General features: G+C 27.1%; 3 protein-coding genes across 4 annotated transcripts; 2 read left to right on the forward strand and 1 right to left on the reverse strand.

Annotated features, from left to right (window-relative positions):
- The first annotated feature begins 321 nt into the window (after window positions 1-321).
- On the forward strand, window positions 322-16,439 carry LOC112685605 (histone acetyltransferase KAT2A-like). The gene is made up of 9 exons (XM_025557533.1): window positions 322-454; window positions 515-1,368; window positions 2,349-2,454; window positions 4,048-4,214; window positions 4,281-4,421; window positions 5,654-5,784; window positions 5,898-6,092; window positions 6,163-6,257; window positions 16,314-16,439. Exons 2-9 carry the CDS (start codon window positions 973-975, stop codon window positions 16,322-16,324), a joined length of 1,242 nt encoding a protein of 413 aa, XP_025413318.1. The 5' UTR covers window positions 322-454; window positions 515-972; the 3' UTR covers window positions 16,325-16,439.
- Window positions 12,582-13,996, forward strand: LOC112685607. 2 transcript variants are annotated; one of them, XM_025557535.1, is made up of 3 exons: window positions 12,582-12,642; window positions 12,751-12,866; window positions 13,282-13,996. In XM_025557535.1, exons 2-3 carry the CDS (start codon window positions 12,783-12,785, stop codon window positions 13,669-13,671), a joined length of 474 nt encoding a protein of 157 aa, XP_025413320.1. In that variant the 5' UTR covers window positions 12,582-12,642; window positions 12,751-12,782; the 3' UTR covers window positions 13,672-13,996. The 2 variants fall into 2 exon arrangements, with proteins under 2 accessions (XP_025413320.1, XP_025413319.1); XM_025557534.1 differs by having other exon boundaries at window positions 12,751-13,393.
- Window positions 16,440-21,293: 4,854 nt separating the features above from the next.
- Window positions 21,294-21,869, reverse strand: LOC112685591 (histone-lysine N-methyltransferase SETMAR-like). The gene has a single exon (XM_025557522.1). It carries the CDS (start codon window positions 21,867-21,869, stop codon window positions 21,294-21,296), a length of 576 nt encoding a protein of 191 aa, XP_025413307.1.

A 21,869-nucleotide genomic window follows, 5' to 3' on the forward strand; every position in this document is an offset into this window, starting at 1 on the left:
GCTTTAACATACAATTTCGAAAATTGAAGTTCAATGCGCCCTGTAAGAAGTCTTTCTTACAAAAAAAAAATTATTGAAATCTGATTGTTATACGAGCCGTGAGAGTTTTTTCTGTAAGGCATGTTTTACAGCAAAAAAACAGGTCGCGGCGAGCAGGCTTCTTAAGTATATAAAATATATACAATATAATTATACATAAATATAGTGCAAACAATCTCAATAGGTACCCATGAATAATAGTTTATTATTTATTACATGTGATATCGATATTTGATGGATTACTGTTATCACTAGAAATTTGTTATAAAATAGAGAAATAAAAAAAAACGAATCACACAACAAATATATATAATACATAATTATGTAAACATTTAATAACCAATTATCAAAATAGTATTTAAAATATTGAGATATATGACATAATGATATGTTGCTATTATATATTATAAAACAGGTATGTATGTACATCTGCAGGGTTTAAATATTGGTACTTAATGTTTTTTTTTTCTTACAGAATGCTGCCTTGCTACAGGTAGCTATGCTAATGTGAATAATAACAAGTACGTGTACGAAGCACCGTTTATTAATTTACTTTAATTTTTATTAACGAGTATGAGGAAGATATCTGGCGACACGAAAATGACGATAAGGCTACTGATTTTTATAGAAAAACACTTGAATAGTACAAAATATCTTCAAAAGTTGGGTTAGCTTTACACCTCGGGTCGTAAATATACTCAGATAGACCTTAATCGATCGGGACCCTGGCCGCGAGAACGGGGTGATTGGTGTTCGTGTTTGCACACTTCGCCCGGACCGTTGCGCGCTATTGATCTTCGTCAATACAGTGAGCTGTGGGCGAGACGGGTGTGATATCATTATCAGAAGCGGTACTCGGCCCCTTCGCGGTGCGCTTATGGAGAGCGGCTGCAGGATACCAGCGCTCACGACTTGCGCAATAGCCAATCTCGTATGCGCAGACGATCGTGGTCCAGTGCTCAGTTGTTTCAGAACAATCGATGCGTTTTGTGTACTTCGAGTTTTAAGCCAATAGGGTGTGTCCGTAATTTACACTTCGCTCTCTATCGCCGTCGTTTAGCACGTCCACTCGCAATTTATTTACCTTCTGTAAGTGCTACGATGGGTGGCATATGGAGTGCACTGAAAGTGAAGAGAATCAACTTGTGCGGTGGAGTTTCAAATCGCCAACCAACTGATATTGAGCAATCGGACCAACTGTTGTTGATGCCCAGTTTGTGGATGGATAACGACGCGTTATACGACAGAGTGAACACTTACAAAGATAAATTTCAGGATAGGGATTGTGTGGAAATACTGTGGACGTTAACCAAGTTCATCCCTTGTCAGGTACTATGATTATTGGCTTGGATTAGATATGAAGTGTCATTACCTATTTTAATTGATGTACCTAATAACAAATGAAAATTCTAAACTCAAAATTAAAAATTTAAACTTGACATTTGACATAATGGTATTTTTAAGCCGGAGTCTGAAGATAATATAATATTGGGTGTATTTAAAATGTTTGTAAGTTAATAATATAATATAACATAACATATAATATTGTGATCCCAACAACCAACTACATTTTACTGAATAGGTACAAATAAGTATAATTTCTGTTATTCTTCAAGTGTTATACTAGAATCAATAATTAAACATGATATTATTGCTCAGCTGTTAATTTCTAATTTTTCCTTCCACAATGACTAATCAAATCAATTGATGATGAATTTAAGACCAATATAATATGTTTTTAAGAAAAATATTGTTTCTATTTCTACCAAGAAGCCCTTCACAGCTTCATAAATATAAAAGATAATGATATAATTAATATTTTGTTCTTTGCTATTGTGAAAAAAATGTATTATAATGTATTACAAAATAACATTTTAGATCAAAATATGTCCTTATTTTTCTTTTAGTTTTTAAATGTTATGATCACTCATAATTGTTACACATTTATATAACTAAATACAGTTACATGGTTATAACTGTGCAATTTTTATAAAGAATAAAATTACATTGTATATAAAAATTGATAATAATATCACTATTATTAGGTTTATAGAAACTGTGTGAAATTAATACAAATGCAATGAGTCTTGTACATTTGTTTCCAGATATTGAAATGAGAAATCAAAAGCAGAACAGCAACAATATTTTTACAGGATTTAGACAGTAATCATGATTATTTTTAAATCATGTTAACAGTTAATTTTAAAAACACATTAAAAAAACATTGTGTATACAATATACCTATTATAATATATTCTTATTAATATTTATACAAACTTATAAATATTAAATCTTACTTTATTTTTTAGGTGAAAAATTGTAAATGTAAAGGAGGTTCTTTTATTGGAGTTATGTGTGACTCTTATGGTTGGAAAGACAATATTTGCGTCAAATCTAGTTGTCGTCATTTACAATGTAAGTAAAGTGTTTATTTATTAATTTTATGTACAATTGATTTTGTCTTATGAAAAAGATTTTTTTTTTTTATATTGAAAATTAAAATCATTAGAACAAATAATATAATAAAAAATAGACTTGAAATAATTTATTCATTTCTTGTAAATACATAGTGAAAAAGAAAACATATATTGTTTCAATAAAATAAAATCCAAAAAAAGAGAATAACAAAATCGAAGAAAACAAATTTATCATTATTACTATTATTCTACAATCCTTTAAGCCAGTAAATTAAATGAAAAGAGATTACTTTACAAAATATATTAAAAGGAAACAGCTGTTGTAAGAATTAAAAACCTGAAGAAGGATGCTTATGAAAAGGAGTAAGGCAGGGGTCTACTTTCTTATCTATTAAATGCATAAATCCATGGATCAATAGACATAACTATAAATAAAATGTATTTCGGTAAAATGATAAATGGCAGAAAAATTATGTTATAGTATGGATATGATCTATCAGCAATAGATATAAATGAAAAATAATTACAAAGGATCATGAAAAGTATGGAAGAAACACTGCTTAATGAACTAAATATTAAGATATAATTAAGTTCTTGTGTATATTAGAAACAATAATATTAGGGCAAGAATACAACAAATAGGATAACAGAGCAATAAACTGTAAAAAAAGAGTTCACATATTTGTGAGGTATATGTATGAGTAAAGATGACGGATGTAAAAGAGGAATATTAAAAATATACGCTCGGCTATATGACTCATAAAAAAGGAAGTTTTTTTACTTTAAATATTCACGTAAAAATCTATAAAATTCTTTATCATAATACCAGTTATAACATGGTGATTTATATCTGATAATTATGTACCTATTCTAAATTTACTTTATATATTTATTTTTTACTTTTTCTTTTATTGAATTAAAAAAAATTAATTACCAATGTCCTACATTACCTGTATGAAAATTATCTATCATGTATCGTTCATGTATTATAATGAATTCTTAAATATTAAAAATGATATGGCCTCTTAAAGGCAGCAATAGTACTTGATATACTAGTAAGCTAAGAAGAACAAGAAAAAAAGCAAGAATTCTTTCATAAACTTATTAAATTTTTATTAATAGGCTTGCATTTTATTTTCCATTTCAGAAATGTTACTTATTGCACATTCTAACTTGGAACTAAAATGATCAACCAACCTTAAAACAAAATTTACAGATTTTCAAACAATTTCATATTGCTTGAGAGTAATTCAATTTGTTTAATTATTTTCTTCATAACAGTTTTTGCCTAATCAAGATCATAAACATAATTTCGATTGTTTATTAAATTAGAATAACTTTTTAATTTCTCATGTGATGAAACTTTTTTTAGTTTCTTATTGAATTACTCATAACAATAATTCACATATCTAAAAATACTTAAAATGTATGTAGTTAAAAATAGTTATAAGCTTTGTACAAGCTAGATGGATAATTGAACTACATTAATTAGATACAGCCTATTTGGTTGGGAAAGTATTAAATTAAAATTGCTAAAATAATATAATTTACTTTATGTATACATTTTAAATAACAATTTTGTTTTGTTAAGCTGATCATATGTTAGATCTGTTCAGTGCATCAACAATGGAATTTACTTTTTTAACAACATTGGTATTTGATATCATTAATATAAAAGGAACTTTAGAACATGAGTCAAAAAAAACCAAGTGTGATAGAAATCTGGTATTAGAAAATATTTTGATTTTAATTCATCGTGTAAGTAACATTCAAAATACTTATTCTTTACTTTCTTGATATTCAAAAAAACTGTGTATTATATAGGAAATAAAAAATTGTATTCGTCTTCATTCATTCATGTCATTTAATATTGAAACAATTTATGGATCTCCGCCGTTTGAAAAGACTAACATAGAACAAATTTTATTGAACTTTTGCTTATTTGTATATGGAAAAGATGTTAAAGTAAGTCAACAATAAATAAATATACTTAAAATTAAATAAGAATGTTTACATAATACTAGCTCATAATAATAGAATTGAACACTATCCAATAAAAATCGGAAGTATGTATTTTGAAAATTATGAATTTCTATGACCAATATATACAATTTTAAAACGTAAATGGGTGTATAGGATTGTAGATTAAATTTTGGTAATTGTTAGGTAAGCCTTGGTACGTATAAGCTCATAAATACTTTTGTATGGGTTTGATTTATATTATTGATAGTCTTAAACATCCATTAAATTATTTCTCTGCCATTTTTAAGCATACATACATGTATATATTGTTCTTAATAAAATTATTGTATTTGTTATAAAAAATAATATGTTTTGTCAATTCTATTTAATACTTGACAATGAACATGTTAAATATAATAAAACATTTTTAACTTCACAGGAAACTTGTGCTTCCTTCCAAAAACACTAAATTATATAAGACTTAATTTTAAAAATTTTGAATGTATTAAACTTTTTATTATTTTGCTGATTATTAAATTATATATTTAAAATGTGTACATTTTGTATCAACTTGATAAAATATGTATTATTAAAAAATTACAAATTTGAAAATCACATGAATGATAAACCACTCGTTTTAATTTATTAAATGTACAAGGTTTATGTTCATATTTATAAATTACTTGTGGGAAGAAATTCAATAATGCTCCTTTATTACTTGCTGTAAAGTTTAGATTTTCTGTTGCAAGTGAAAGGAGTAGGTTAAAACCTTAGATCCTTACCTCTGCGTACCCAACTAATTGTAGATTTAATAATGATAATTGTTAGGTATACCTTGGTATGTCTAAAACTCATAATTGTTTTTGCATAAGTTAGATTTACAGTTAGATTGTCTTTTATGTATTTTTTAAGTATTTTAAAATAGTTATTATTTTGCTGATGATTAAATTTTATTTTATAAAATTTGTACATTGGATATCGGCTTGATAAAATATGCATTATTAAAAATTTACAAATTTCAAAATCATATGAATGAGAAATCACTCGTTTTACTTATTAAATGTATTGGGTGTATATAAATATTTATAAATTACTTGTGGGAGTAATTCAATGACGCTCCTTTATAACTTGATAAAGTTTTGATTTTCTGTTATTATTAGCTATCAGATTATACTAAATATTTTTATTTTTATTTTTCATAATATTTATAAAAATAGATGAATTGCATTTTTCAGGAACTAAAACGTTTTCTTATAATTTCCAAATTTGTTATAAGATATTTTGATTCATGGATATGGCCTACCAAAGAATTTACTGTTCTTAATTCAAATCAATATACAAAAAGTTATGAATATTACTATCAAAGGTAGGTATTTAAGTAAATGTGATGCATATTTTAAGCAACATTAAACAAAAAAAAAAATTTAAAAAAATAGTGCGCATACTTAATACTAACAAGCATTTTTATGGGTTTTTCAGATATATGATGTATTGTTATCTTCCTAGATGTATACATTCAATTTCAAAACGGTACAGAACAAGTATGATATTTGGACAAGATGTATTGAGGTATACATTGCCATTATTTAGAAATAATTTACAGACTTGGTGTTTTAAGGAGAGTAATAAATGGTCAAGTCTTACAAAATTCTATTGCCTGGATTATTTGCCTATGTAATTGATTTTCAGTATTATTTGTATAAAATAGTCACCAGTGTTTAATACTATTATGAATTAATTACAGCTATTTGGATGCATTGGAACAACAATTATATGCTGATAAATCACCAATATGGGACAAGCATTATGAACTTTCTCATTATAAAAATAAATTGGACAGTATGTATTTTTATAAATGTAAAAATTAATAAAACAAAAACAATTAGAACTTAATATATAAATAAATTAACACATATTTTATAAATATAAATAAATAAATAATTTAAAGCTTTACCTGGAGCATATTATATTTGTAAAGTCTAACCAGTTTGGAATTATAAATTAATCATCATGTATTTATTAATTTATTTAATTAATTTAATTTATTAATTAATACAGTTGCAACTGAATATGAAAAAGGAAGGAATACACTGAAAAAAATAAGTTTTTATACATAGAGATCATTTAAAATGAGTTCTTATTAGACATAGATATGTTAAAAAATATACATACTTAGGTTATTATTATTCATTATTATTTAATATGAATTAATATCAGATATTAATTTTATAATCTGTTTATACATTTGGAATATTATTAAAGCTATTTTTCTATATTTTATTGAGTAACACTTTAAAGCTAAATTAATGTAAATGTTATATTGGATATTTAATATTTCTAAATTTTGTATTGATATCAAAATTATGTCATGGTTATTTTTTGAATGTAAGGTATTAAATTAAATTGATTATCAACACAAACTTAATATTATCTAAAATATACCCCATAAAAATAGTTTCATTAAAGTATTATTAAAAACATTCATAAATTTATTAAATAAAAAAAAAACACAACTCACCAAATAGTATTGTTTATTATTGTAGTAAGTAACAAATGGCAATAATACATAATAATAATCATGTAAAAATTACTTTTAAACTAATTATATTTTATTCAAACACAAATAATAGGACTAAAAACTACTCCTTCTTTAAAAATGTTGGTATATATAAACATAAATGAAACTGTTATAAATGTTATGTAGGCAGACAAATAGAAATTTTAAAATAAGATATAAAGAACACATTTCTGTTTTAAATTAAAAAAGACTGCTCCTAATTTACATTTTACCAAATATGTTTAAGAAAATAACCATAACATACATTTTGAAATCACTATAGACTTAGAAATATTAAATTACCAAAATAACATTTATGTGGGACTATTATTATTATTATTATTATTAGTATTAGTGACTTCGTGTAGCAAGTGATCTATGGGGGGTGGATGATTTTCGAATTCAGGACAAGTGATCTACGTTTAACAGTATAAAAACACATTATATTTTTTACTACAAGTATGTCATATCATAAAAATATTCGTCAAATATAAAAATAAAAAATAATTAGCCAAATATAATTATAATTTCAATTACAGTAAACATTTTATAAAATTCAGACGCATTCATTAGAGACAAACTCCAACCAACGAACAATTTGAAACTAACCTATCCAGCAACATTGCTAATGACTCGTAGCTATATTGTAAATGTCATTAATCGCTATCGCAATACTGTCCCACTGTGGTCTACGATAATGTGTGTATAATAATAGTATTATATAATAATAGGTAATAATAATTATTACCAACTACACCTTGTATAATACGGTAGATCACCTGATACACCTAAAAAGAAGCCGTAGATCACCTGTTACACGAATGCCAGTATTAGTATTATTATTATTTATTATTATTATTATCACTTCTAGTGTGTCGAGTGAACCGTGATGTGTAGTTTTTAAATTGTTGCTAAAGTAATAAAAGACTAATATTGGATCATTTACATTTGTTAATGTTTGCTAATCGCTCACAATACTGTATTAACTTCTTCATTTTGAAGATCGGTCCGGTTGTTGGTTTGTATTAGCACTCGTTAATGAATTGATCGTAAATTCGTAATCCTAACCTCAAATGAATTCGAATTTTATTTCGTTTTGACCAAGTTGCGTGAGAACGTGTGGTGCGTGAAGTAAATCGTTAATCGCGTTTCGTATTTTGTGTTTTTGAACTTGACCGTGTTATAAGATGCCGAGGACACACAAATATAAGGTAAACACAAAAGCAAACGACAATACTGTCAGAAAATTATAATGTTAGTCAAGTAAGAGAATCGATTAAATTTTATGATGTACGAATATCTCTTAATGTATTTACCGGTGATGATACTTATTCAATAACAAAATGGATAGAAGATTTAGAATAAATGAGTGAAGTATGTGGATGGTCTGATTTTGAAATGTTTATATATAGCAAACTGCTATTGTCAGGGATGGCTGCTCTATACTTAAGTCGGGAAAATGGAATCAAGTTATGGAATCGACTGAGAAAATGTTTGATGAATGAGTTTCGTAATAATTTAACTTCTGGTGACGTACATAGACAACTTACAGCCAGAGTAAAAAATTATGACAAAACTCATCAACAATATTTATTTAAAATGATGGAAATAGCTAAATAAGGAGATATGCCTAAAGATTCACTATTGGATTATGTCATTGCTGGTATTCAGGATAGTAAAGTAAAGAAGTCTTTGCTTTATGGTGCTATAACAATAAATAAATTTAAAATAAAACTACAGTTGTATGTTAAGATGAAGTCAAGGATACATTTCTCTGAGTCTGGAATATTTAGAGTTTCTAATAGTGCTGTAAATAATCATAACACAGGTAATATGCAACGGAACTTGACGTCAGGCATTTCAAACACAGTAATTAGATGTTTTAATTGTGGATCTAAAATACATCAACATAGGAAATGTTTGGACTTGGATAAATGTACTAAGTGCTTTGCTTGCAGATCTTTTGGCCATAAATCAACAGAATGTCCAAATAAGAAAACTCAAACAATGCACATGAACAATTATAAAAAACCTCAAATTTATCAGGTGAGTGCTGTGAATACTGATGAACGAATATTTAAAGAAATTAATGTCTTAGGAATCAAAACGTTAGCTCTTATAGATATTGGCTATGATTTGAATTCATATCGGCAATTATTAGTTAAATGCATTGATACTATCAATACAAAAGTTAGTATAAATGAACCAGCTGGAACTATATTTTATAACAATCAAAAATGTATGACTGAATTAGAAATTGATAAGGCTACTTATCAGTTAAACCTACTTTACAGTTGAAGTGTACTATGTCCCCGATAAGGACATAATGTGTGATTTTATAATAGTAGATCATTATTTCAAACCAACGCTGAACTAAAAATCAGTCCTTGAGTGATCAAAATTAATAAAATAGCTAATGACACAAATGAGATTGATATAGGATCTAGAGAACATTATACAGTTATATGTAATATGATATCTAACTATGTACCATGTACCATAGAAACTACGCCAATAAAACTTAAAATTATAGTCAATGATTAAGAACCCATTTATCAGCGGCCAAGGCGTTTATAACCAAAAGAAAAAGCAGTTGTAGAAAGTCAAGTAGCAGACTGGATTGAAGAAGGTATTATAAGACCTAATTTTCCGGATTATGCTAGTCCAATAGTAATTGTACCAAAAAAATATGATACATTTCGGGTATTAACTATAATATGTTAACATAATAATTTGTTATAATATGTTTGTATTGACTATCGTCGATTGAACAGTAAAATTATTAAGAATCGTTACCCTTTACCTCTCGTAGAAGACCAGTTAGATAAATTATTAGGAGCTAAAATATTTACAGCGTTAGACTTAAAGAACGGTTTTTTTCATGTAGCTATGGACGAAGAAAGTATTAAATACACATTTTTTATTGCATCAGATGCAAAGTTTGAATTTTTGAAAACACCTTGTGGATTGTGTAATTCTCCACCTGTATTTCAACATTTTATAAACTATGTATTCAGAAATATAATACGGAAGGGATATTTGTTGGTTTACATGGACGATTTAGTTATAATTTCAAGCACAGTTGAAGAGAATATTGAATGACTAAAGATGGTTTTAAGAACTTCAGCTAACCATGGTTTAAAAATTAGGTTTAAAAATTTTAGTTTAAAAATTATTAATACTAATCTAACCTAACCTTAAAATGCAAATTGATTATTTGGGATACTGAATTGAACAAAACAAGTTGAATCCATCACCGTTAAAGTTGGCTGCTGTGGTAAAATATCCGAGATTACAAAATGCAAAGATTTTTAGAACTCGTTGGATATTTTTGTAAATTTATTAAGGACTATGCCTTAATTGCTCGTCCATTGAATGAAATACTTAAGAAGGAGATACCATGTATAATTGGACCTTAACAGGAAAGTGCATTTAATATGCTAAAGAAAAAATTAACAGAGGCAGCTGTATTAGGAATTTTTAATCAGCATTCAGTTACTGAGGTACACACTGATGCCAGTGTGTATGATTTTGGTGCTATACTTCTACAGAAAGATTGTGATAATCTATTGCACCATATACTTTATGAGCAAGAAAACTACACAAGCACAGCAAAGATACCATAGTTATGAGTTTTAGAAGTTTTAGCAATTTTTAAAGCTATGAAAAAGTTTAGATCTTATTTATTAGGACTATACTTCATAATAGTAACTGATTGTGCTGTATTTACTAAAAAATTAGAAAAAAGGGAACTCGCAACCCGCGTAGCCCGATGGGCATTGTTTTTAAGCGAATTTAAATACACTATTGAGCATCGAGGAGCTGGGTGCAGTATGGCACATGGAGATGCGTTGAGCCGGTATCCATTATGTATGACTATCAATAGTGAATTTATAGTCCAATTACAAAGAGTACGACAGGATGATATTGAGGTAAAAACCTTAACACCAAGGATGAACGGATCTGGTTTATGAACTATTATATTGTAGAAAATGATTTACTTTATGAAGTACGAGATGATAGAAAATGACTGGTTACCCTAAAAGGTATGCAAAAAGAGTTGATTCGGAATGCACATAATATTGACCATTTTGGTGTTAAAAAAGTTGTTGAACTGTTAGACAGAAAATATTCCATTTCTAATGTTCGTGAAAAGGTGGAACGTTTCATAAAAAAATTGTATACCTTGTATTTTGATCAACCGGAAACAAGGTAAACAAGAAAGATTCCTTAACATGATTGACAAAGGTGATCTGCTATTACATATGTGGCACATATATATTATAGGTCCATTAACAAATACCCCTAGTGGATATAAGCATATTCTGGTTATTATTGATGTATTCACAATATTCTGTTGGATCTTTCCTACAAAAAGTACTACATCAAAATAATATATTACAAGCTATATTCGGTAATCCAACACGTCTGATATAGGATCGTGGTGCTGCATTTATATCTGAAGAGTTCAAGAAGTACTGTAACGATTCACACATATATCATGTACATATTACCACAGGAATGCCAAGGAAAAATGAACAGGTTGAAAAATTCAATGATACAATAGCGACGGCGGTAGTAACATTGATTATTGATGATCCAAGCCAAAGGTTTAAGTATGTCCCAAGAGTACAGATGGCATTAAATAGTTCATGGTAACGATCAATTAATATGACTCCATTTAAATTAACATTTAGAACCGAAATGAAACATTCAGATCTACTTCCAATATGCAGTTTATTACAAAAATAGTATGCAAAAAATTTTTTTGGACAAAAGAGAAACAGAACATCAAGAGGCTAAGCAATCCATATTTAAACTCAGTAAGAGAAGTAGAAAACATTTGATCGTAGAAGGGTGGCAGCAACAAATTACAAGATTGGTGATTTGGTTGCCATAAAAAAAAACACAATTTCTTCCACTATCCAAGATAAAAAGCAAGTACCTTGGACCATATTGTATCACTGGTAGCCGTGGTCAAAACCAATATGAAGTGTTGAAGGTGAGCTCAGGTGAAGGTCCTGTAAAAAATACCACAGGAACAGATTATATGAAAAAGTGAAAAGACTGTCTAAATTCAGATGAAGATTCGGCGTCCGAGACGGACTCTATTTAAGATGGGAGCGAATGTGGGATTATTATTATTATTGTCACTTCTAGTGTATCAAGTGAACCGTGATGTTGTGTAATTTTTCAGATATTGTTGCTAAAGTAATAAAAGACTAGTATTGGATCATTTACATTTGTTAATCTTTGCTAATCGAACAGCCCATTACAAGTTATATACAACAGTGGTGGCCAAACTACGGCCCGCGGGCTAACTCCGGCCCGCCATCATTTAATATCTGGCCCGCGAAAGTCTTCTATATTACAGCACTTATTTGTATACCGTCAATCGAGGTGACTTGGAACTGCGAGGTGAAATGAAACACTTCGGGTGTTTTTTTAAACATATTAGGTTATCTATGAAACAAAATGATATAATTTAATTCTGCCTCCATTCAAATTAAATTTACAATATTTGTGATAATAAATGTTATCATCGACCATGTGGTTGGTCTTATCGTTACCACCAAAAAAATAACCAAACATTTCTTATGATAACAGCGATTTCATCATTGCTCTCAAAAGTACTTCAAATGTTGGTGATTGAAGTCAAATTTAAAGGTTTGTATATTTTTTTATACATTAAAGGACACTTCAAAAGCAGACTTTTGTAGTTAAAAGTCCTTAAACATTTTTTTCCAATTTTATAAGTTAAGTTTTATTTTACAGAAGAAAATTGAGGGTGACTTGGAACACCAAAAATGCCAAACAAATACGAGCGTATACCGGGTAGACGGACATATATAAATTACAGTGACGAAACACTTCAACAGGCCCTCGATGAGGTAAGACAAAAAAAACTTTCATACAGAGAAGCATATCAGAAATATGGTTTATCCATTTCTACTTTGAGTAGAAAAATAAATAAAAAAAACGTTAATAAATATGGTGGACAAAATGTATTAACTCCCTTAGAAGAAAAATGTATTGTATATGCTATATTGTACGCCTCTGATTGGGATTTTCCGTTTGAAAAAGATGATGTGAAAAATCTAGTAAAATCATACTTGGATCGTGCTGGTAAAAATCTTAAACCATTTAAAAACAATTTACCTGGTGAAGTTTGGTATAAAAATTTTATTCAAAGACACAATAAAGCTCTAAAGATACGACTTGGTGAAGATATAAAATGTTCACGAGCTGCAGTGTCAAGAACAGTAGTTAATGAATATCTTGATAACTTGGAAATTTTTCTCTTAGGTATACCTCCACAAAATATCATTAATTACGATGAAACAAATTTTGTTGATGATCCTGGTAAGAAAAACCTCGAAACATGCTGACAATATAATGGATTCGACAAAGTCAGCAACCTCAGTGATGTTTTCTGTTGATGCCGCTGGTTCAATGTTACCTCTTTATATTGTATATAAATCCACACAGTTATGGAATTCATGGACTACTGGAGGTCCAGAAAAATGCAGGTATAATCGAACGCCATCTGGGTGGTTTGACCAAAGTATTTTTGAAGATTGGTTCATAACTCTTGTTATACCCCATTTTCGACGGTTGGAAGGTAACAAAATAGTTATTGGGGATAACCTAGCAAGTCATATGTCAATGAAAATTATAATGAATATAATAATTTAAATAAGACAGACAAATACTATACACCAACTAACTATAAGACTGAAGAAAAAAAAAAAAAATCTGATGAAATAATTGTTAATTATTTTGTTATGGTCAAATTTGAAACAATTAAAAAAAACATTGAAACGTTTATAGACCAAGTGACTGAAATTGAAGAAAATTAATATACATGTTAATTTTTAAGAAAAAAGAACCAGATGACGGGCTTTTATTGTTTCCCATTCATAATTGATGAAGTGACTGTCTCAAGAGAACAAATTATCAAAAAAATGGTTGTAAAAAACCAAAGAAGAGGCAATTTCCAATTCCAATAGTACTTACCCTAAGTATTGAGTATTATTATTAAGTAGGAAGCTATTAAGTTATGTTTTCCTATTTAAAAAGTTTTTATTTTGTTTTTATCATGTTGTTGATATTTTTTTATTTAAATATTAAGTTTACTGTTTAAAAAAGGTAAAGTTAACCTGTTTCTTTTTAATATTTATTTAACATGTTCTTGTGTTAATTTTTAAAATAAAAATGTTGTTCCAAGTCACCTCTAACGTTCTTGAATTGAATTTCACATTAAATTTGCATAGCTGTTCCAAGTCATCCAAAAATTGAGATGACTTGGAACATGTACTTTTTACTTTTTTTTAAGTTCAGTTTTGGTAAAAAAACTAAATGAAAGGTCTTATCCTATTCATGAGACGTATGCAAACATTAATGTATTTTTTGTAGTCCAGTGCAATTTTTTTTAAGCTCAGAATAACAAGAAGTATGTCAAAATCGTTCCAAGTCACCTCGATTGACAGTAACTGTAATATTTTGCATTTACGTAAAAAAAATTGAAAATGCATTTTTTTATGGCCCATGGTAAAAAAAAGTTGTTTTTTATGGCCCGAGGTAAAAAAAGTTTGGCCATCACTGATAGACAATACTGTATTAACTTCTACATTTATATTAATTCATTATTTGAAGAGTTACACAATGAAACATAGAATAATAATTTTAATAATATTCTAAATGTATAAACAGATTTTAAAAATAATATATTAATAAATTATAGATAATAATAAATAATAACAACCAAAGTATTTATATTTTTTAGCATATTTATGTCCAATAAGAACTCATTTTTAATAATTTCTCTCGTTCTATCTCATTAAAATTAATTATCTCAATGTAAAATGAGACCAATTTTTCTCTGAATGCATTCCTTGAAAAAATAAAAGAAGGTAATTATGAGAAAAATTAGTCATTTTATATAAAGATAATTTATTTTAATAAGAGAGATTATTTAAAATGAGATCTTATTAGACATGGATAAGTTAATTAATATAAACACTTTGGTTATTATTATTTATTATTATCTAAAATCTATTGATATAAGATATAAAATTTGTTTGTAATTTAATTTAAAATATTAAATATATTAATTTTTTTTTTCATTGTGTGTGTGTAATTCTTCTAAATCTGAATTAAAGTAAATGTTATAATTATTTTCTAAAACATGTTTAGCAAAATTTGAATTGGGGGCAGTTTTCTTTAATTTTATTTCAGAAATGTGTTTTTTATATCTTATCTTAAAATGTATATGTGTCTTACCTATTGATATTGATGTGTGCATAGGGGACGTAGAATATTGAGACAAATAGAAGTTTAGGACAAAGATGGCCGACCACAAATAGTTGGGAAAAGGGCGAGGGAAATGAAGAATAATAATATTATATATTGCCTATATAAAATTTCTTAGAGTTATATTTAATGCTATATATACCAGCATTTTTAAAATAAGAGCCAGTATAATTAATTTAATATATAATTATTTAATAATTAGCAATTTTTATATTATTAATATTATTGTTTAGAATTTTAGCGAATTTGCTAGATATATTGTTTTGATATTTTATACGACAATAGTTAACAATATTATTTGGTGAGTTGTTTTTTATTTTTTCATTAATACGTTTATACATTTTTATATAATATTCAAATTTCAATTATTCTTATTCGCTATACTATAGATAATATTGTGTTTGTGTTAATAATTGATTACAATACAGACATACTAAAAACATTTACTTTAATTCAGATTTAGAAGAGTTACACATAAACAATAAAAGAAAAAACAGTTTTATTAATATTTTAAATTTACAATCTGATTTTATATCTTATAAAAATACATTTTAGATAATAATAAATATTAATAACCAAAATATTTATTAAAATGTTTATATTAATTTACATAAATATGTCTAATAAGAATTCATTTTAAATAATCTTTCCTATTAAAATAAATTATCTTTATATAAAATGACTAATTTTTCTCAAAGCATTGTTTCCTTTATTTTTTCATAATCAGCTGCATTTTTATTAGTTTTCTAAATATATGAGAATAAACCAGGTGTACTTTATAAATATAATGATACTCCAGACTGAGCTTTCCTTTATTTATTTATTTATTTATACATTCATTTACAAGTATTAATCATTAAATAATTTTTAGTTTTAATTTTTTTTTTTTTTTGCATTTCATCATTTATTACAACTTATATAAGCTAGTTGAAAAAATAATAGAATTTTAAATGAGTTTATTAATTTTTAATTTAAAATATTTTATTTGTTTATAGTTAATATTATTTTAGTTTTTGAATTTCTAGGTGCTAAGTAATATAATTTAAATGAAAAATAAGATATGAAAATCAAAGAAGAAAAGCAACGTGGAATAATTAGTATCTATTGTCAATGTTCTCATCCTTTAGTTATTTTTAGCTTAGAAATACGTGTGTGATAAAATTATTTATTTATTATTATAATAATGTATTTAATCAAGATCATTATGTATAAATATAAATAAGCATTTGATGGAAAGTAGCTGTTTTTGAAAATAAGATGTTCAAAACTAATGTAAACAAATAAAGATTTTCAACATTCTAGGTGTAGTTTTAATTAAATAAATGTTTGTAATTTTATTTAGTTAAATAATATTGTAGGACTTACATATTAATATATTATTAATTGTTTATATATGTAAGATATATTACATTCTATTGATTTTTCAGTAATTTTTATATTAATAATTTCTTCCGTAGTTAATGGATCAAATTAATGACTTTAAAAATTGATCATTATTTATATTAATAAGAAGCTGCTAATGTTTTAATTAAATAAGAGTTTATAATTTTTTTTCAATATATATATATATACACTAAAGATTTTTTTATGTGAGTTTAAAATAACTATCATCAACTTTATAAATTAACTATACATTTTATTAAAAATATCTTGATTAAATCAAGCTTGACCACCTAAAATGACTAAAATCATTGATTTATTTTTCTTACACTAGGTGAATAGTATGATGATTTATTTAAAATAGGCGCAGATGTACTAGATGTAGGTGTATTTATAAAATTAAGTCTTTATTTACTGGTTCCAGCAGTTATCATAGTGTTATTCATTTTAGTAACATTCCATTTCCCGGATGGAGAATTTAATATAATATCATCATCTACATCACATATATTTAAAAATATACATATATATTTGAGAAATTATTTCAATTATAACTTTTTTTATTTACTGTATATAATATAAACAATATAGAAATAAGAACCAGTGGCAGTTATATCAGTCTTAGGGAAAAGGAGGAATTTCAAATTCAAAGGTAAAAAAAACCCTTCCTACTCTGTTTATAGGGTTCAACCCATGCCTTCTCCCAATAATAGTAAACACCTAGTGGGTGTGGTCCACACATTATCGCACCACTAGATATCCTGCACTAAAAAGAACTAAAAAAACTGTTAATAATAGAGACCAAGTTGAAGTTGTGTAATTGTGACAACCAATTAATCTTATAACCATCTTAATTACAAACAGAGGCATAGCTAGAAATTTTAGTTGGGGGGGGAGCAAAATTTCAAAATTGTTCATAATAATCATGGAGTATCTAAAGTTAAATACACAAGTATATAGGTAGTAATATGTAATTAATTTCAGTAAATGAAAATAATAAAATAAATGATACAATATCAAATTTAATATTACCTATACAACTTTTTAAAAAAAAAAAGTATTATTTTTAAAATTTACTGTGATTGTTTTACAAACTTATGGACAATTTCATGCGCCTATCTTTTTCAGCAAATTTGTCCACAAAGCCTTGCATTTGAAGTTTTTCTAAAATTTCTTTTTTAATGGATACCATAATCAATGATTCGAGTCTTTCGTATGTCATCGTTGTTTTTAATTATGCTGGTGATTACTAGTTACTGTGGTTTTAATATATTAATCAATTCAACAACATTATCAATCAAAATAGGAGTGGGGGGGACAAGTGCCCCCTTCCCCCCTCTCCTCGTAACTATGCCACTGATTACAAAGGGGATATTTATTATTGAGTACAAGAGCAAGATAACTAATGCAAACTCACAGATTTTGATTATTTAGAATAAATTGTTAATGAAAACAATTGAGATTTACATGTACCCCTCTTAAGAAATGTGTTTTATAATAATAAACCCATTTACAATTCATTGAAGAATAATAAAAGCAAATAATATAGAATATAAACAAATTCATCAAGGTTAAGTATTATACATTTGATTTTATACCTGAATAAAGATTTTTTAACTATTATCAGGAACATAACTTTTGTCTACATCACTATAAATTATAAAATTTAAATAACAAATCTTTAGAAGAATAAAATAATTAAAAATATTATTCACAATTATGACACATATTCATTAACAAACTTTTCTATCAAACTATAAATAATGGATCAAACATTTAAGAAGAAAATTGAAATATAAAATGTATTACTATCATCATTAATGTCGAGTAGAGGAGGATTTTCAATGATTCCAGGAGAATCATTATGATTTCTGCTATTATTTGGCAACTTTGTTTTTTTAATGTTATAAGAGTAGTCGGGTAGACGATGCCATTCACTTTGACTAGATCTTTCATTTTCAAAAGTTGATAACTCTGAAGTTTCTTCAGCAATTTTTAATTTGGAGCGTGCATCATATAAATTAACTAAAATAATAACAATATCAACATTAAAAAAGTAAAACCAGGTAAATAATTAGTATAGACTTTACCAATATTATTGGACATAGCCCTTGTTTTGAAATAATCAAAATCTATTTCATTAGGTTTAATACGGCGATTAATATATTTCTTATAATTTTTTATGCTTTTTTTCGGCCAAGCACAACGATCATTTTTGTACCAAAAATCAGGCACTACTTCAACGCAGTTTTCCTCTTCGAAGTAAACAATAATCTTCATAATAACTTAAAACATTCACAAGTAATATACTTTTACTATATAGTCCGCTATATAGTTATATGCTTAGTGTTTAAAATAAAAGAAGTTAAATGTTTAACAAAGAAATGTACCTAAATTTGAGACAATATAGTCTAATAATTAGATCTATTCTTCAATATACTAGTCAACTAAGTGCTTAATCAATTATTGAAAAAAATTATGTGTTATTAGGGTAAAGTAATATTATTATAAGTTTTAGTTGATTATTAAATGATTAGTATAACTTAAAATACATTTTACCAGTTACAATAAAATCAAACTCAATAATTAATCTAAAAATATAAAACAAATCTCAATTCCTAAGATACTTAAATAATTTTGCTATAAATTTATTCACCTTAAAAAAATATTTTTTATTACTGTCCTTCAATATCATGTATAACTGGAATGGCTATTTGTAGTTCATTTAATTCCAGTAACATGATTTTATTTTTAATACAATCATAAGACCAATATTTATGAGTTACTGACAGGTTATTAACTAAATAAATGTTTAATAAGGTTAATGGAATAGGTTTTTCATAAAAAGCTTTTTTCACTTCAAATACTTTTCCAATAATAAAAATCTCATTTGTTTTGTTTAAACTTATTATATTTTCAACTTTGATGATATCATTAGAATCATTTAATATAAATGAGTTAGCATTGTCTCCAACTTTAATTTTAATATTTTTGAAGTATAACTTTTTATACTGAACTCCCATGAGATTTTCTAAAAGTGGTCCATCAGTGTGTCTATGCTTTAATTGTTCACAGCTTTTCAAATTTTGTTCATGTACTTTTTCTCAATAAATTTTTTTTCATTACATCGCCTTATAATTTGTTGAAGTGGCTTATCGTGTTTACGTATCATTTTTTTTAAACTTTTTAAAAAATTTTCAAAAGGGCAATGTTATCTAATGGTCCAAATCGTTTATAGTCATCACAAATATGAACTAACCTATGAATATTGAAAGACATAAAGTGTCGTCCATATAAAGTTTCAAAAGTTTGAACGAAGTAATTTAATAAATTTTGAGCATATATTACATAATTGGCCATATTGCTATTTAATAAAATATTCATAGCTATACTTAATGCCATAAAATGTTTATAACATTCGTTATTTAAAATATTTTTGAAAACAACTTGACCCGTATAAATTAATATTTGTCGAAATTCGGTGGCTTTAAATCGATTTAAATCATTTAATCCTCTTGGGTTTCGGGAAAATTCACAAGGTATATAGTCTCTTAGTATCAAAAGTGATAATGATAATTGCTTTGCTACTGAGCTTGGTAATCTTACATTTAAAGGACCTTTATCAACCTATAAATGTATTAATTTGCACATAACACCAAGACAGGTCAAATGCATGTAATCGAGACCAAATGAGCTAATAATATTAATAGGCAACTCTTTCAATATAGAAATAGAATTTCCAACATGATGTTCTTGATAGTTTCTGTTAATATAATCACTATGAGAACGTTCTACCATGGTAGAAGAATAAGGAAAACAAGTTCTGTTTTTTAAGTACTCTTCTTCTATAGTACAGCGGGTACAAGAATCAAATCCTGAATGTCCCTTTATCTTTAAAATAAAGCTTTTTGCTGGAGCATCTAAGCTAAAACCGTCTATTTCAACTTTTTTAATAGTACCATCAATAGTTATACCATCATTGGTCAATATGATGACTTCATTAAAAAATTCTCTAAGAAATTATTAAATCAGTTATCATCAGACTATTGAACTGTGCGGTCGTGTTTTCGTGCGTTGCTGTGTTTCTGTCCCTTATCTTACAAAAATTTAAATTAATAATTTACCAGTTTATTATACATTTTCATTAATAGTAATTTTTATCTGTTTATTATGCCAAATAATAACATTTGCTTAACTCGACAATCCATTAAAATGTGATAGTTGTTCCTCATTGATTCATAATAAATGCTCAGGAATATCTGCAACTGAACTCAAATGTTTTGAATTGAAAAATAGATTACTAAAATTTTTCTGTGTTAGCTGCGACCAAGGATTGAAAGAATAACTAGAATTAAAAACCCTCATTAAAAAGTTACTTGTTGATGTCGAAAATGTTAAAAACAATTCTATTAATTATAAAAATTCTATCAATACAACTAACTTTTCCGATGAATTTGTCATTAATGAAATAAACGAACGAAATAGACGTGCAAATAATCTTATATTTTATAATGTTGAAGAAAGGAATCAAACCGGTCCGACGACAGAATAACTTCGGACACTAATCATATTAATAAGATTATTTCGATAGTATTATCTGAAATTAGTCGTGATATTATTCCTTTCTAAATATTGCTTTGAGATTTTAATTCCGGCTCAAAATCACGAATCCAAGTCTCATCTATTGCAATTATACGATCAAAAAATGTTTCTTTTTTATTTTCGTATTGAGAAAGGAGTTCACGGCAGATGTCTTTGCGTGTATCCTTCTGTTCCGGTGACAGAAAATGAGGCACCCAACGTGCTGCAATCTTTCGTTTCTGTAGAATTTCCGTTAAAATGCGGTGAACACTTGATTTTGAAATACCTGTTTCATTCTCTATCTCTCTCACCGTTATTCGTCGGTCTTCATCGAGTAGAGTTGCAACAATAGCCGCGTTAGTGTTGTCTTGAGTAACCGTAGAGGGTCGGCCAGAGCGAGGGTTATTATCAATACTTATACGACCATCACGGAATCGCTGATGCCATCTTTGCACCGTACTACGATCCACAGTATCCGTTCCACACACTTCATTTAACGCGGCATGAATTTCAGGCACTGTTTTACCACGAATCGTTTCGATTTTAATGTATGCGCGTTGCTCAAAAACAGAAATGTGAGCCGACGAATTATTTTCACTTTCGTTATCGCTCTCACACAT

The sequence above is a fragment of the Sipha flava genome, unplaced genomic scaffold (assembly GCF_003268045.1).
Source record: "Sipha flava isolate LNK unplaced genomic scaffold, YSA_version1 283_pilon_pilon, whole genome shotgun sequence".
NCBI lineage: Eukaryota > Metazoa > Arthropoda > Insecta > Hemiptera > Aphididae > Sipha > Sipha flava.